The 16,948-nt window shown below is 39.2% G+C and overlaps 1 protein-coding gene across 3 annotated transcripts in view; it reads right to left on the reverse strand.

The window, feature by feature from the left end:
* Positions 1–16,948, reverse strand: part of arl15a (ADP-ribosylation factor-like 15a) — a 108,495-nt gene that overhangs the window by 45,470 nt on the left and 46,077 nt on the right. For all 3 annotated transcript variants that reach the window (XM_034870996.1, XM_034870995.1, XM_034870997.1), the window contains exon 4: positions 9,304–9,512. In XM_034870996.1, the coding sequence (XP_034726887.1) occupies positions 9,304–9,512 (209 nt within the window). The remainder of the gene's footprint in view (positions 1–9,303; positions 9,513–16,948) is intronic.

The following is a 16,948-nucleotide window of genomic DNA, read 5'->3' on the forward strand; positions in this document are numbered from 1 at the left end:
TGAGTGGCTGCTTGTTCTGTGCGGTTTAACTTTGTCACAATGCATAAGCAACATCAGATTTAGCTTTGGTACACTGGAAACAGATGTTCTTCAATTCATACCAGGCACTGTTTTTCTCACAATGGACTAAAGCATAGCTGTACTGTGTGTGCGTGTGCGTGTGTGTGTGTGTGTGTGTGTATGTGTGTGTATGAGACAGACAGAGAGAGAGAGAGAGAGAGAGAGAGAGCGAGAGAGAGAGAGAGAGAGAGAGAGAGAGCGAGCGAGAGAGAGAGAATGTGTGTGTGTGTGTGTGTGTGTGTGTGTGTGCGGCCGTGCGTGCCTGCGGAAGTGAGGGATTGAGAGTGTGAAAGAAAGAGAGAAGAGAGAGTATGAGGGGGTGTTTTTCCTGTTCAGTCATTAGGGGACTGCAATATTTCAATGCTTCTACATTCAATCTTGGAGGGGAACCATCATCATGGTTCTAAAAGGTAAGATATTGCAGCCTTCCCTTTATCCTCGTTTTACAGTATTGTTTTGTTATCTCCATCTTTTATGTATTCTCTCCCCGTTTTTACACAAGTTCAACCCCGTTCTCCCCCTTCACCCCCCCTCTGTGACTCGCTCCTGGGCTCCATTTTTGTTGCGCTCTCATACAGTGTATCATCGTTTAACTTCTGTAGTCCATCTCTTCCTGAGATAACACAAAAATTTAAAAAAAATTAAAAAGTCTACCTATAGCTAATGCATTTTCTAAATCAAGAGCCCCTCATCCATTAGGTCCATCCATCCAAACAGACCTGCTTTGTTGAGGTGTTATATCAACAGGGTAACCTCCACTCCACTCCTCCCCAGCTTCCTTGGGCCCCCCAACGGCAGGAGATTGATGTCAACAAGGAATTTTGTCCCACGTTTCCTTCTACCTACTCCAGACCCACCCTGCCCCTGAAAAACACTTGCTCCAGCACAGAGGGCCTCAGTGAGGCCTTAGCAGGCCTGCTGAGCAGTACTGCCCCACCGCCACCTTCTCTCACCCCTCGCTCTAGCAGTGCCAGAAACACCCTAAGTCACTAACGTGACACCGTAAACAAGGAGCTCCCCAGAAAACACTAGCAAAGGCAAGTATGTGTGTTTGTCAAGGAAATGAGCCACCTTGCTCTGTCAACAACGTGGTTGCTGTGAGAAGAAACAACACGGAGACGTCATTTGTGTACAGTGTCATCGCCGGAAGAGCTGCCAATAGAATTTAGAGCAACTACATTTAGGCTTGTTTCATGGGTGGCGTCAAACTTTCACAAGAGACAAGAACCGGCAATGCAGCTGCTGTCTTTTGAGGTTTGTAGAGTTCAAATGGTGAGAGGCAGGGGTATGGAGTGGGATGTTTGCAAAATCCAATACATGTTCAAATAAAAAATAATAATTTCATTCATCTGTGGGCTTAATCTAATTTTGCAATCTAGATCATGTACAGACCTTCAGTAACAGACAAACTTACTTTCTCTACAGACTTCTGTCCATGGTGGTAACATTATACACAACAACATAATTTTCCAAGGCAATGTGTGCTTTCATATTTAAAAACAGTATCGTTTTTAAATTAAATATGGGATGTCTGACAAAATTTGCCAAAGAAAGCTTCAAGCATATTACTGGCAACTGAGGCTTGAAGTTTCCAAAATAACAAAAATATCAAAACAATTATGAAACAAAGTTAAGAGCCTCAGAATATTTTAGTTTAAAAAAATGTGTCCCCTAACTCCATTAGCCACTTTGGTAAGTAGATTAAGTTCTAAACAACAAAGCTTTAATTGAAACTTTGAATGTTTGTTTTTTTAAACCATCAGAATGGAATATACATGTATATTCCATTGTGATAGTTGTCTATTTTAATTAACGTTCTAAACCTCAGAGAGCTATGTATCGAGATCGGTTATTTTGTTTGTACAACTTAATTGACTTGGACCTTCGATGACATAAAAGCCTGAGCGCCGACGGCAGCAAAGGCCCTTTTGAAACTGAAGGAATTTTTATAATTCCTTTGTCTGGTGAAAATGTGAAAATGTATGTATTTAAGGATTTCTGGAATAGGTGCACAAAAAGCACCCCCTACAAAACTTAAAAAACTGAGCTCCTGAGCTCCATACCCTGAACCCAACAGGAAGTCCGCTATTTTTAAAGGTCCCATTGCATAAACAATTCACTTTATGAGATTTTTTAACATCAATATGTGTTCCCCCAGCCTGCCTATGGTCCCACAGTGGCTAGAAATAGCAATCGGTGTAAACAGAGCCCTGGGTTTCCTGTCTGCCTTTGAGAAAATGAGAGCTTGCTCCTTATGAAATCATTAGGAGCAAGGTTACCTCCCCTTTCTCTGCTTTGCCCGCCCAGAGAATTTGGCCCACCCATGAGAGAGAGACATGGCTTTCAAACAAGCAAAGTGGCAGTTGGTCAAGGCCACAACCCCGGCCTCCCGGGCTTCTCTCCTCCTCAAAAGCTAGAGACTCAGTAATGGCACATCCTAAGGAAAGCTCATTGTGGGACTGGCTCTAGTGGCTGTAATTCTGCAATAAGGCAGTATTTGGGGAAAGAGACTTCAGATACGACATTAGGGGACGACTAAGGTCTATATAAAGGCATCCAAAGAGCACCATGTCATGGGAACTTTAACTGAAAGTTCAAAATTAGTACGATGTTGGCCATTTCCACGTGTCGTACTTCAACAAACTCCTTCTAGAGATTTCATCCGATCGCCTTCAAATTTGGTCTGTGCCATCTTAAAACGTTAAAGATGAAAAAGAAAAAGTTTAATTGGCTCAAAACTTTTCAGGATCTATAAGAGTTCAACCCTGACGATATCAGCAGGCCGATATTGGCTCAAATTCATAGCGCCCCCTAGTGGCAACAGAAAGTAGACCTAAAAGCTGAGGTGCTATACTTTAAAAAACTCTTCCTAGAGAGATTTCATCCAATGGACTTCAAATTGGGTCTGTACCATCTCGACACTCAATGGCCATTTTGTGCATTTATTGAGGAACGAAGAAGTTGTTACATTGTCCTATCTGCCCAAGATTTCTCCCGTTTGACAAGGGTCCAGGCCTGAGGACATCTACAGGCCAAAATTGACTTTTGGTCATACTTCCCCAGGCTGGCAACAGGAAATCCGCCTTACATGACAAATTTCATCCGATTTAAATAAAATGTATGTGTGGTCTACATGTGATACAGAGCTGCCCCCTACGCTTAACCCTCGCCACTTTCATAACTGGCATGTAAAAAGTGAATTACTCTTTTGGGTGAAAGTTTATTTTTGATTTGTTGGTAGGGATCCTTCTGAGCTGCAAATAGTTGGTTACAATGTATGAGCACGTAAAACATTAGTTTTCTTGTGGTCACATTTAGTTTAGTTCAATCTCAGCTCACTTGAATAAATCCAGTTTTGTCCACATATGCATCATCAACGCTAAGAGGTTGAAGACAGTTCTAAAGGTCAGAGGGTCCCCATTAACCGTAGTCCATGTAGAAGATACATGAGACGGGGGGATTGAAGGGTAACACTGTGGCAAGACTTACAGTATTATATCCATGCTTCACATATGGTATATACTGTACAAAACCTTACACATGACTTCTTGTTTGAATTTAGAGTGACCTGTCTAATAAACATTAAGACATGCTTAAATCGTTTAAACATTTCAAAGGGATTTCTAAGGATGTAGCCAGACTGACTTTTCCAGAGAAAATTGTTATGTTGGATCAAATGCTAAGACTCTAGTTGAAAAGGTTATTTTCAAACTGTTATGGATTACAGTATTCTTAAACATTATTACAACCTTTGCAAATTACCTGCATTTTGCTAATATTTAAACATTTACTTTCAGATTACTTTGAAGTTTTATCTGCAGAATATTAAGGCCAAGAACATTTAAAAAAGGGATTGTTTCTATTTTACAATGTAATACTTTTGGAAGTATTATATACCGCTTCAAATTACCATTTATTAGAGTTCATATGATGGTTAAGAAACATTCACCTTTTCTCAGAGGTACAGAATTTGTACAGTCACTGGCCTATCCTGGTGAAGACCTAATGAGTGTCGAGCTTCTATGAAGCAAAAGTTTTAGTGAAGTAGCTCCACTGGCCAAAACATCTCAAAGCAATGTGCACTGACCCTTAGTAGGAAAAAGCTAATGGAAATGCTAATAAATAATGAAAAGATACATATCATACTGGGTATATATGGTGTCTTGTATGAGACCTTTAGGAATACTTGCGCTTGTGATATTATTTGGGTCCTGATGAATAAGACAAGGCTGTATGACTGATGTAGCCACTTTTACTGGTATTGATGTGGGAGCTTGGACACGTTGAAAATGCCCTAGCAATAGATGACATTAACCCTCAATCTTTTTTCCTACAAAACAAGTTTCTGGTAAAAGAAAAACAGCCCTTACTGTATGCTTCATTGTACATTTTAAACCTTTTAATGTAGACATATACCGTATAAATAACCCCCTAACCATTCAACTAAAGCAGCTATGAATACATTAACCAGAGGTTATTCACAGTGCAAGCACACATACTCCAGATAACCTAAATAAATTAGTGTTACTGTGTATGATAAGTGTTTTTAGAAGTGCAGTTGGACACGCAGTACATAATCCGACACTTTCTAGGGTTCACACTGAGGTCTTGCTGGGATGCTTCCAACAATCCTGAGGATGATAAAATCTTGAAAATAGAAAGTGGCATATCTTTAATTGTGCTTTTATACTCAGCTGAGGAGACACGCTGCACTTACACTGGACCACAAAAGGCCAGAGCAAAGAGTGGTTTGCCACTTGTTTCTGACATGTATCTTGGTACTTTTAGTGTAACTTTCATTTAATATTAAGCAACTCGGCTCTACAGTAAAGCATTTTGACAACCTTTATAAATAAGTAATGTGAACACATAAATATTCCCAAACTACCTGAAGACAAACAATACACACAAGTTAGGAACTAAGAAACAATGTGCTGTACCAGTCAACTAGACCCTCTCAGTTGTGTAACTAATTAAAATTACGAGCAAATCTGAATTTACAATTAGGAAGAAAATATTCATTTTAGTAAGGAGGATCATGAGGTGATGGCTGCTAATAGAGGTTGTTATTGCTGCATATGCTTAGAAAACGTATACAGCATGATAGACATTTTAATTTAATTTTGTCCCTGCTTTAGAGAAAATATTCACAGGGTGCTATATAGCAGAAATTTAAATATGACATCACAGCACTCTATGGAAACACACAAAGCCATTTTGAGCTAAACAGAGACATCCTATGTGGCTTTAAGCACCATGCACGAACTATTAATACTGTACGTTAGCTTGTTTGATCTGTAAGGGTCAAGCTCTGTTTTTATTTGCATCATCATGCTGTACACATGTTTTATCACAGGACGTATATTTTATTTCTTTTTTAATTTATGTTTCCTAAAGTTGTGAAGTCCCATAACAGAGGTGAAAGTGAAATGATAGCATATGGAGAACTGAAAATAAACTCCAGGAAGAGACCCCTGCGGATGTTGAGCAAATGTTTGGCTAACACATACAGGGTTTTCCCGTCTTGCATTCCCCAGTGGTTCAGTTGGCTTACTATTTCTACTTTTTTGGGTTTTATTTTTAACAGAGTAACACACGATAATACCTGAAGCCGGACTGTCATTATGGAAAACAAGCAAGGGTTATAACTGAGTTCATTAGCTTGACATACAGAGTCAAGGCAAAGAAACAAGGTTTAAGAGAAGAGGTGGAGTCAATGATTTCTTTCAGTCTAAAATTTTGTTTCATCTTAGCAGAGGTTACTTATGTATTACATGAATCCCTAAGCTCCTTCAGTGACACAGCCATGAGTCAGATGATAATGTGCACACAGGCATGGTAACACTCATATTGACTTTGTCATTTTAAACACACAAATTTATTACAAAGAATATATACACACTTACAAAGCCAAATTCTGCCAAAATCTCTTTTTTACCTACAATTGAGGTTCAGTTCAACCAGTGCAGCACCCCGTACAAATAAATTATTATAACGTCTGTTGAATTAATTAAAGATGTCTATCACCAATGCCAGCTGACTTTAAAGCCTTAAGATTTCAAATCACCAGCATGTCATGAATGGTCTAAACAGGACGTAAGACTGTGGATGTTGCCCTTATTTGTAAAGGAAATTGATAGTAGCTCTATACCAATTAAAAATAAGAAAGTGCTACAAACTGCATGTGTAAATGTATGTTATTCTGTTTAATGTAAGTGCATGTACAAAAAAAAGAATGTGATGCTGCAGACACATGAATACAACATAGCAATAAGGATAAAGCATAATTTCCCACACAACCAATTATGTTTAGCTGATAGATGTAGACACAGTATGAAAACATCTGTGCCAGTACTGACATCACCATCCTCTGCCATCGTGCTAAACTCACTTTATGTAAGTCATTCGTTATAAACTGAAATGACCCTCCCTACAGCATGCAAAAAAAGGCCTTTAGGTGACATAAGCCAGTCTCACGTGTCATCAGTGTTTGCAAACCGTTCAGAAAAGTCAATACTTCCAGAGACTGATCGAATAGGCAGAGGTCACATCACGCTATGTGCAGTGTTCAAGTTTGGGCAGCTCACAGACTAAGATTAATAGGCTACGTTAGGAGGGCCAACAAAGAGACCAGTGATGTCGGGCTTAATCCAAGTAGTTGCCATTTAAAATATCAATAAAATGAGTGGGTTTTTATGACTATAGCGTCGTGTGCTCAAGTAAACCAAGTTAAACTGACTCACGCGGAGTCCTAGGTTGTCCCCAAAGGCATCGGGTCACAACAGAATCTGGATCCGAACTATTTCCAATGTCATTTCCCATTCCAGAAGAGCAGCAACACCGGTGGTCTTTATCCTTCAGAAACATTAAATATCGGCCTCCGCAGATGATGCAGGCTTGTGTACATTTCTGTGTGTGTGCATGTGTGCCTGCAGTAAAGGGAGGTTCTTGAAACATAAGACCATTCAACTGGGAGTGGAATCCATAACATCCTACTCCAAGAGGACCCTTCTGTGAGGGAGGCAGAGCATGGCTAGCAAACACACACACACAGAGAGAGAGAGAGAGAGAGAGAGAGAGAGAGAGAGAGAGAGAGAGAGAGAGAGAGACTCTAACTCCATGACCACTAATGACATTTCTACTATATTCTTACTATTACATCCTGTTGTTGGTGGAGTGGCAAACTGGTATTTAAGACAAAAGGGAAAAAAGGACACAAATGTGTGTAATCATGGGGGTTCTGCGTTGGCCAGTTCTGGTAAGATGCTCAGATAGAAGTACATTTCCTACTCCGTCAAAACACAGAGGTGATTAGAAGTGCAAAACCTGCCCAACACAATGTGGAGTCTGCAGCCCTAAACACAACTCAGTTGTACAATTGTAGTGTGGAAACTTGGAAAAATAAAGTTACAAAAAACAAAAATAAAAGACAACTTGGTCAAAGAACATGGATAAAACTGGAGTGAGTATTTAACTTTTGAGTGCTGATGTTTTCTAAAATAATCTACAGCCTTACATGCTTACTGCAAAATGACATGAGCTAAATTATTGAAATTAGAGCGATGCTAGTCATAATTCCTATCTCTAGTTTTAAAGACTAAATAGCAAATGCTGACCTGCCAAACAGCAAATAACAGCAGAATCTAATACTTCACTAAGGGTTAAACATACAAATTGGGGGAGTCTGTGCTCCAGAGCTCCACAGCTATTTCATGACCATTTACTGGCAAGGATAAAAAAACAAAAAACAAAAAACAATTAATAATATTAATAACTATTTATGAGAGTGTCCAAACATTTAACTGTGTGACCGATTGCAAAATTGTGGTTTAGTGCACTTATTTTTTGAAAATAAATAAAAACACATTTACATAAACACAACTTTTTAGCAACAGTTGAAAATAGGGGCAATGTTGCGCGAATTTGGCTACATTGAACGGATTAAGTATGCAGAGCGTATGTCTTGCGGAATGTATGTATGTTTTAACTGGCTACACCAGCTGGGCACACACTGCGTAGGCTTGTTTGAGCCAAAGTCAAGACGGAGAGCTTTTGCTTTGGGATTGTTTTTTGTTTCTTTAGGTTTTTGGAGCTGGCGGAGCGCTGTGAAAATGTCAATTTACTGTCAGCAGTTATCAGAGGACGCAGGTGAGAGAAACAAGAAATAAAAACAAACTCTCGAAATGAAACTGCCAATGCAATAAATTACAGTCATTAGGTTGTTTCCTGTAAATCTGTAGTTTAATTTAAAAGAAACAATGACACTTGGTAGGGCAAACAATCGTAGGGGAAACACTGACTCTGTTCCATTCTTTGGCACCTTGCCCTGGGGAGCTTTTGGATTTTCTGCAACCTTCCCAAAAAGATAAAGCTTGCCAGTCTTACAACTTTGCCTCCACAGAGGGCATGTCCACTCCAACACCTAAGAGGGGGTGAGCCACATGGCATTAGCCCCATGTTATTTGTTGGGGCTAAGTCTTACCAGGCCCAATTGGTACAGGCCAGTTACAAGGGACTTGCCTGCAAACTCCTGTTCAAGGCCTGGCTGCAGGAGGAGGCCTTGGTTTCCCTATTCCGGATGAGGTCTCTCTTTTCCCAAATCACCAATTTATAGAGCTCTTTTGATCACTCTAGTTGGGCCCCTGACAGGGGACCAATCTGCCTTGAGAGACCCGACCTGGGGTGACGTATCCAGCACCGCTTCCAGGTTCATAGGGGCACAAACAACCCCCTACGCCACCACCACTATAAAGTAGTAAAGTCTGTTCTTAAATTATGGGACTGACACAAATATAATGCACAATGTAGAGTTCAGCTCTAAAACAACCCACTTTAACTCGTAATTAAATGTATTTAAGGCAAAAATAAAATGCCATGTAATTCAAAAATGCAACTGCCACATGTGACCTGTTCCTTTCCTCTATTTGTGATTTTTTTCTATGCTGTATTTCTGTTTAAATTGTAACTGGTCTCCCTCGGAAAAGAGATTTTAATCCCAAGGGACTTCCTGGTTAAATAAAGGTTAAATAAAAAAATAAAAACAATCATAGCAGACCTATTGTGTACAACTATTTTTGTGATGCAGAGTGCAAATAAAAAATGTACTGTATGTGTATACTTATTTACTGGCGAGTGTTTGTCTGAATGTGTGTAATTAATAATGTATTCTCAAAAAGTGAATTGCAGTTAGAGATGCACGGGATGAAATTAATTAACAATAGCACTGTAAACCAGCTAGGTTACCTGGCTTGGCGTCCTTGCAGCAGGCTTGTCCTGGTGGTTGGCGAGGATGAGAAAAGGTAGCGTGCAGAGCTGCGGGTGCTGCAGGGCTGAGTGGAGCTCGTTACGTGCTGCTTCAAGGTCCTCATCCGATGAGGCGCTGTCCAATACGAAGACAACACCCTGTGACCCCTGGTAGTAACGACTCCAATATTTCTTAATATTCTCGGCTCCTGTAGACAGATGGGACGCAATTAAATGTGTCAACTTCTGCAAGTAGCCATGTTATAATTGATGTTACTGTCATCATGTCACAATCGCATAATTATCAGTTTCTAAATAAACTTACTTAGCTCCAATACAAAAACATTTACATTAAATAAATACTTTATATTGTTTGAAATCAATCGGAGTTCAGAACAGAGTATTAAACATTAGTAAGTATTGAAATCCATTCTGGAATGTTATGAAACATACACAGAACAAAGCACATCAAGACACTACATTAAAAATAAAAAATAAAAAAATAAACCGAATCAACCACAGTGTAATTTTATTATGGCAATTGAATCTTGGTCTACTTTATGTGTTGAAAATGATGTATCATAGCATCTTGAAGTGGAGAACACCAAGATATACTGTTTATATTTAAAAAGATCTAAGCAATTACTGCTGTAATGTTTGGAATGGTATTCAATCATTTGAGGAAAAATTGTTAAATGAAACATGGATTTCAAAAAGTCAAACATCCGCAGTATCGCTGTTAGGACACAGGAGTGGACCTAGATATGGTCCTTTTTTGTGTGCTAATTCGGAGCAAGAAAGTCAGATCACAATGGTTTAGTTTACAGCAACTTTATTTGTTAGTGTGAGTAGTTTGAGGAAGAGACCTACATGCTTCCAAAAAGTCGGCCTTTGAGTCCCTCTTGCTACAAACCCCTTTCTGCTTTCACTACCAGCCTTTTGCTCACTTTGCAGAGGAAATACATTTTCATGACATCGTTTGGCTCTTTATGAACAGTTCTTGTGCATTTTCTTCAATGTAAAGTAAGGGCAGTTGCTCAGGGTCTGGCCCAATCCCACCTGCTTTTTAAGTTTGGTTAACCTAAACCTCATAACCATTTCCCACCTGAAGCAAAACATTGCCATGTGATTAGTTAAGCTTAGTTTAGCTTAGCTTAGCCCAGGGCATTTCCTAACAGGCCAATTTCAAGGCAATAAAGTCCCTTTACATTCTGCAATCATGCCCCTGTCAAAACAAAAATAGTCTTACAGTTAATTAAAAAAAAGGAAAACCCAATCTAAAACTCTAAAAAGGAATCAATTATCAGAATCCAATTCATTGCCAGTAAGTTTTTACTGGCAATGAATGTGCCTTGGTGTACTTGCTACATGCAATTAACATATTAAACAGGAAATAAACAACAGGTGTTGCAACATAAACTCTGGCTTAAACATGGCTGCAAACACCTACAGTGCTCTGGATCTGATTATACTTACGCTCTTAGAAGAACGTATCCAACCTTTCTTACTTTATCCACAGTCCATGGGGGCAAATAAGGTTCTTAGTAAGGTTAGAAATGACTGCCACAAGACAGCTTCTGCTGTCGTCCTCTCTTCATTGATGCTGACAAACTCACTCAACACAACAAACCATGATATGCTAGTCACTTCCTCCATGTAACCCATGCTCCTTTAGCATTGGGGCATCTTGCTTCTCTGCAACTATTGGAATCCATTGCAACTGACTAAACACAAGTTGGCCACAGCTGCTGATTTCCTTAAAGGAGGAAACCTCAAGCCAAGGGAAGTTTCTTTCATAAAAAGAAAAATAGATGTAAAGTGGAGAGTGAAAACAGAGGCAATTTATCATTAACATGGAAATAAATATCAGAATCATCTTGAAAAAGATGATTGTTCAAGAAGATGTTCAAGTAAGGCAGGAAGGAGGGGGAACATTTTACAGTTTCCAGCCACGTACTGTACATTGTCACTTTTCTATTTCAAATACACAACAATACTGGCTATTTTACTTTCAGATATAAATAATCAAAGTGTAAAAGCTGTGTAAAAAAAAACTTCTTTTAACTTTTGATAACACTTCATTAACTCAGTTGAATGCTGTTCTTTTCGCAACATGTTTTCCATTAAACTGTTCGAATGTGTTGTTCTAATCTACACAATTGCCAAACTTGTTAACTACAAAGGGTCCTATCACATTGCATTCACAAGTACATGCATTTGCATTTACAAGGTTGTCCGTTCTCTGGTTAAAATGATCCTCCTCAGTCTAGTGAGATTACTTCTTTTGCAATCTTGTGAACTGTTGTTTTGTTATTGTTGCTCATAGTAAGGTAGTTGCCAAGAAGTGACGAACTATGAGGCTGGCAAATGTTTAAACATCACGAAGTACTCTCAGTGACATTTACCTCTCTTCTCTCATTTTCTCCTTCCCTTCTTTCTTTCCTCCCCCGCTCTTTCTACTCGCACCTCTCACTGGAGTGGAAAGCTATCAGACAAAGTGGCACTTGAGAGATTGACTAGGATGTTTCTGTCATATTTGCCCGGAAATGGTGGAATGTCCGTCAAATCTCATTGGAGCTCATTGGCAACTTCTGCCACCTATTGGCCTGACAGGAGGACTTCCAAACATGACATCATGATTCTTGGGGGATACTGGCAGCCCTACTACATATCATTAATCAAATGAGAGCAGTAAGACTTCCTTTCTTTTCTCCGTTTGTCTGCCTTCATCTTTACTTCCCTGCTCTTTAACACCTTTCTTTCTTATATATATATATATATATATATATATATATATATATATATATATATATATATATACACTACCGGTCAAAAGTTTGGGGTCACTCACAAATTTCCATTGGACTACATTATAGACAGAATCCCAGCTGAGATTAGTTGCCTTGTTTTTTGTAACCAGGGCAGCAGTTTCTAGATTACATTATGTGCTTACATAATTGCAAAAGGGTTGTTTAATATTTTCTTAGTTAGTTTTCTAAAATAATATCAGATTAGTAAACAAAATGTCTCTTTGGAACATTGGATGAATGGTTGCTGATAATGGGAAATGTAGATATTGCATTAAAGATCAGCCACCCACACAGATCAGCTGGTATCCTGTCTATAATGGAGTGAAATGGAAATTTGTAAGTGACCCCAAACCTTTGACCGGTAGTGTGTCTGTGTGTGTCTGTGTGTGTGTGTGTGTGTATATATATATATATATATATATATATATATATATATATATATATGTATATATGTATATATAAAAGAATTAAAAGTTAAAGTGCAGTATAAGAAATTAAACATTAAAGAAATGAACAACCATTTGAATGTTGCATGTCAATGAAAGTCTCTTACTGACTGTCATGTACAGACTCATCAGTTGGCAGACGTATTGCCTCATTCATTCACTATATGGATTTTGATTGTATGAATACAACAATGAATGGCTGTAGCCAAATCAATTACCTAACTAATTAAGTTCAGGAAATAACTTGCAAATAATCAGAAAAATATGAATTAACTCCTTGTAATCAACTCATACAACTCATACAAGTCCCTTAAGACTCTCCAGCTGAGCCAGAATGCTGCAGCACATGTTCTGACAAGAACTAAGAAAAGAGATCATATTTCTCCTGTATCAGCTTCTCTGCATTGGCTTTCTGTAAAATCCAGGGTAGAATTTAAAATCCGTCTCCTGACCTACAAAGCTCTAAAGGGTTTAGCACCCACATTTCTAGAAAAGCTCTTAGTACCTTATTGCCCCACAAGAGCACTACGCTCCCAGGATTCAGAGTTACTTGTGGCTGCTAGAGTCTCTAAAAGTAGAATGAGAGCCGGAGCCTTCAGCTATCAGGCTCCTGTACTGTGGAACCAGCTCCCAGTCTGGGTTTGGGGGGTCAGAAACCATCACCACATTTAAGAATAATTTGAAAACCCTCCTCTTCGATAATGCTTATAGTTAGGGAGTGAGGAGTGGCAGCGTCTACCTTGCCAGGCCCAACTGCTTCTCGTCATAGTCATCAGATTACTTTACCATATAAATCAATAATATTATCAAACTAGAGGGGGTCAGGCCAGTACAGCCAGACCGGTTGGGGAGAGTTCTACCCAACCAGGCACCTCTCCTTAACCTGTCTCTCATAGTTTTACTGTAATAGTTTTGGACTGCCGTGGGACTTCCTTCCTTTGACACAATGAGCTGCTCTCTTCTCTCCCTTTCCATTTGCGTGCATCCCGTCCCAGAAATGCCTGTTACTAACCTAGCTCTGGGGAGCTACTCCCCAGAGTCCTTGTGTTTGTTTTTTCACCCAGCATATGTCCTGGGATTAGAATGGCACCAAGATCTTGGTTGCAGCTGTCACCGTGCTCCTGCTGCACTTCTCCCTGCTAGTGCCCTGCTGCGTCCTGCTACGTCCAGCCATGCCCTGCCTTGCCGCGCCACACACTGTAACGCCCTGAAGCGCTCTGCTATGACATGAACTACTACCATTTTTTAGTCACTGTTCCATTATCTTTATTGTGACTATTATTGCCACTGTTCATCACATCCCTAACCGGCACCATCAGACACCACCTGGCCGAGGTTTCTTCCTAAAAGGGAGTTTTTCCTTGCCACCGTCACAGTGTGCTTGCTCTTGGAGGAATTGCTAGAATTGTTGGGACTTTATACTTAATAAATTATAGAGTGTTGTCTAGACCTATTCTATCTGTAAAGTGTCTTGAGATTACTCTTATGATTTGATTAGAAGGTATCACACAGTGTAGTCTAATCTTCAGGCTGGATGAATATTAAGGAAGAATCCACAACTGGATACTTTAAAGGTTTAAAATGAAATACTTTTCTTGTGTTCCCTGAACTTCTCGTTTCCAATTCTAACTTAAGTTACAACTTCCATTTCCCAGAATATCCATCAACATCCTTCTCCCTTGACCAAACTTGATACATGTAGCTGTTTGTTTAATGTGTAGGTGCAGAGAGCAAAAAAGCAAGCATGTTAGTAAGGGCAAAAGACCAACAATTTTCAGTCAGGACAAAATATCATAAAACATATCTTGTGGTTGTATTACAAAATTGTCTACGGAGGTATTTTTTCTTCTGAAGGAATAGCCTAAAGCTTAAGGTTTGGTCAAGATTGTTAATAAGTTATCCTATTAAATTTTACCACAGCTCTCTTGAAATTATCCAAGATAGAAATACAGAGATCTCTATAGACGCAGTATACAAGCAAAATCAAAAATAAGGGCACAGGAAAAATGGGTTTTAGTACAACTAAAACACTGCAGACCACATCTTTTGAAGCTGTAACATGTTTTATGTCCACTACATAAAAAAAAGTAATATTACACAGCGGGAAAAAACAAAGTATATGATGTCAGTCTGTGACGTCAGAGAATAACTCTCTCTAGGATCAAATGGATAGAAATCTGATCTGAGGAAACCACCTCGCCCAGCCCACCCGCTTATCCCCCCCCCCCCCCTCACTCACTCAACACCACGCAAGACTTTTTCAACCCGCTGTAGCAGACATGCTAAAACAAGGGGTGCAATTACTTATTCAATGTACTGAATACAACTTATGTATGTTTAACATGTATGCATGGTTTGTGGTCTGGGAAACATGAATCTTAATGAAGGTAGATGCGCTATGCTTCATAGATATTTGATGAATCATTGCGTACGCACAGCCAACTGCTACAGGCCACTGTAATGTGAGATGCTTAGCAGGGCTAATTACTGACGCAGCCTACTTTCCCTGTCCATAAAAACATTTCTTAGGATTCTTTTTCTCTTGTGTCGTGTTGACAGTAAACTTTCACATAGCATTGGGCTTTTCAATTTAAGTTAAGTAAAAGCTGTGGTTTCGGGGGCTAAAATGACATTTAATCAACAACTACTTTGACAATCGATTCATTATTCAAGTCATTTTTCAATCAAAACGTACAAATTGAGGGGGTTCGGACAAAAAATGAAGCTCAAAACGTGAAAATTCAGAGAGTAGTAAATGCTAAAGATTCTCTGGAAGTCATTATGACGTCTACTGATTACACAAGCACAAGTGGCTATGATGTTTCAGTTATCATGTTGTTGTTTTTTATTCACCAAAGTGTGACTATGGAGGAAAAAACTAAAAACTTTGAGGCAACTGCCAGTAAAACATCAGCAAGCAATTACACCATCAAAATTAAAAACAGATCGTCTTCTGCTGACAGTCTTCGGAATTCCGATTTTCTTTCAATTGCGTTTGTTGTTAGATTATTTATTATTAGACAAGTGTTTCTGAACTTATTGGCTAATTCGAACAGTTTGGGAAGGTCTACATCTAAAAAAAATTGTCAACCGCTGAAACCTACTACCCTATATTTCCACTGGGTCTAAATTAGGCTAGTGTTAAGGCTCGACCTGTTTGTTGATGGGTAGCGATGCAGGTAGGGTTTTCAGATTCACAGTCAACAACACTTTCTCACACATTTCGGCCTCCCATCCATAGTTCATGCTTTTGAGACTGCTTTTACGTTGAACAAAATGCAAACATGTTGCTAATCAGGTCTTTTTTCACTTTTGAAAGTTGAAACACTGAAAGCAACCCTCTTTGAAGTATCCCTAACGAAAAACAGACAGTGTTTTTTCTCTGAACAAAACAGCTACAATACGGTGATGGGAGGCAGAGCTGGGACTAGTGAGGGAAGCTTCTAGTAATAAAGTTTGCTTACTTCATGGAGGAATGAACTGTGGCTGGAGCTGGAGTGAGGTGGAAAACACTTCAGCTGTTGATACACCCATCGACCTGCAGTCTCAGCAGTGTCTGATTTTAAGTAAACCGTTCCTGTGTGAAGCCTAGTCTGAAACACACATCAATTTCTATCATTTATGTACATAATTGACAAATCTGGTTTACAGAAACCTTATTATTTGAGATGAAGGAATTGTGATACTGATGGTAAATAATTTAGCTTTTGCTCTTTGCCACTCTGGACCCCGTCTTTTCCATTGGCTGAAGCATTTCCATCATGTGCCACTGGGCCTAACGCAGCCGTTTGTGGTTTTAGACAGGTAATGTGACTGGTTGAAAGTAATATATAAATCAACACAACCTTTCTATTTGTAATCCATTTGACCCAATTCATATTTAGGCTGTTATTATTGTGTCCATATAATAATTTGAAGTTTCCATGTATATGTCCCCTTGTGACTACACACTTCACATTGCACTTTGCAATGGAATTGTTAAAATAGAATACTTTGTTCTTGAATGTAAATATTAACTTTAAAAGTTGTTTTGGGCCTTTATTTCCATAGGACAGATTAAGACATGAAAGGGGAGACAGGAGGAATGGCATGCAACAAAGGGCCGCGGGTCGGAGTCAAACCCGCGGCCGCTGCGTTGAAGAGTTAACCTTGATACATGTGCGCCTGCTCTACCAACTGAGCAAACCCGGCCCCAGGCTAATGCACTTTCAATATTTGAATGGGGTCTATTCAGTATCTGTGATGCACCATTCACCTACTATCAACAACAAACCCAACATCAAATAGGGAAATATGTTATATGAAATATGAAATATGAAATATGTATGTAACCCAGATGACAGTCTAGAAATTATTTCCCTTTTGGTCAAGTCTTTTCCAATGCAAAGG

This window comes from Etheostoma cragini, chromosome 5 (genome assembly GCF_013103735.1).
Source record: "Etheostoma cragini isolate CJK2018 chromosome 5, CSU_Ecrag_1.0, whole genome shotgun sequence".
In the NCBI taxonomy this organism is placed as follows: domain Eukaryota; kingdom Metazoa; phylum Chordata; class Actinopteri; order Perciformes; family Percidae; genus Etheostoma; species Etheostoma cragini.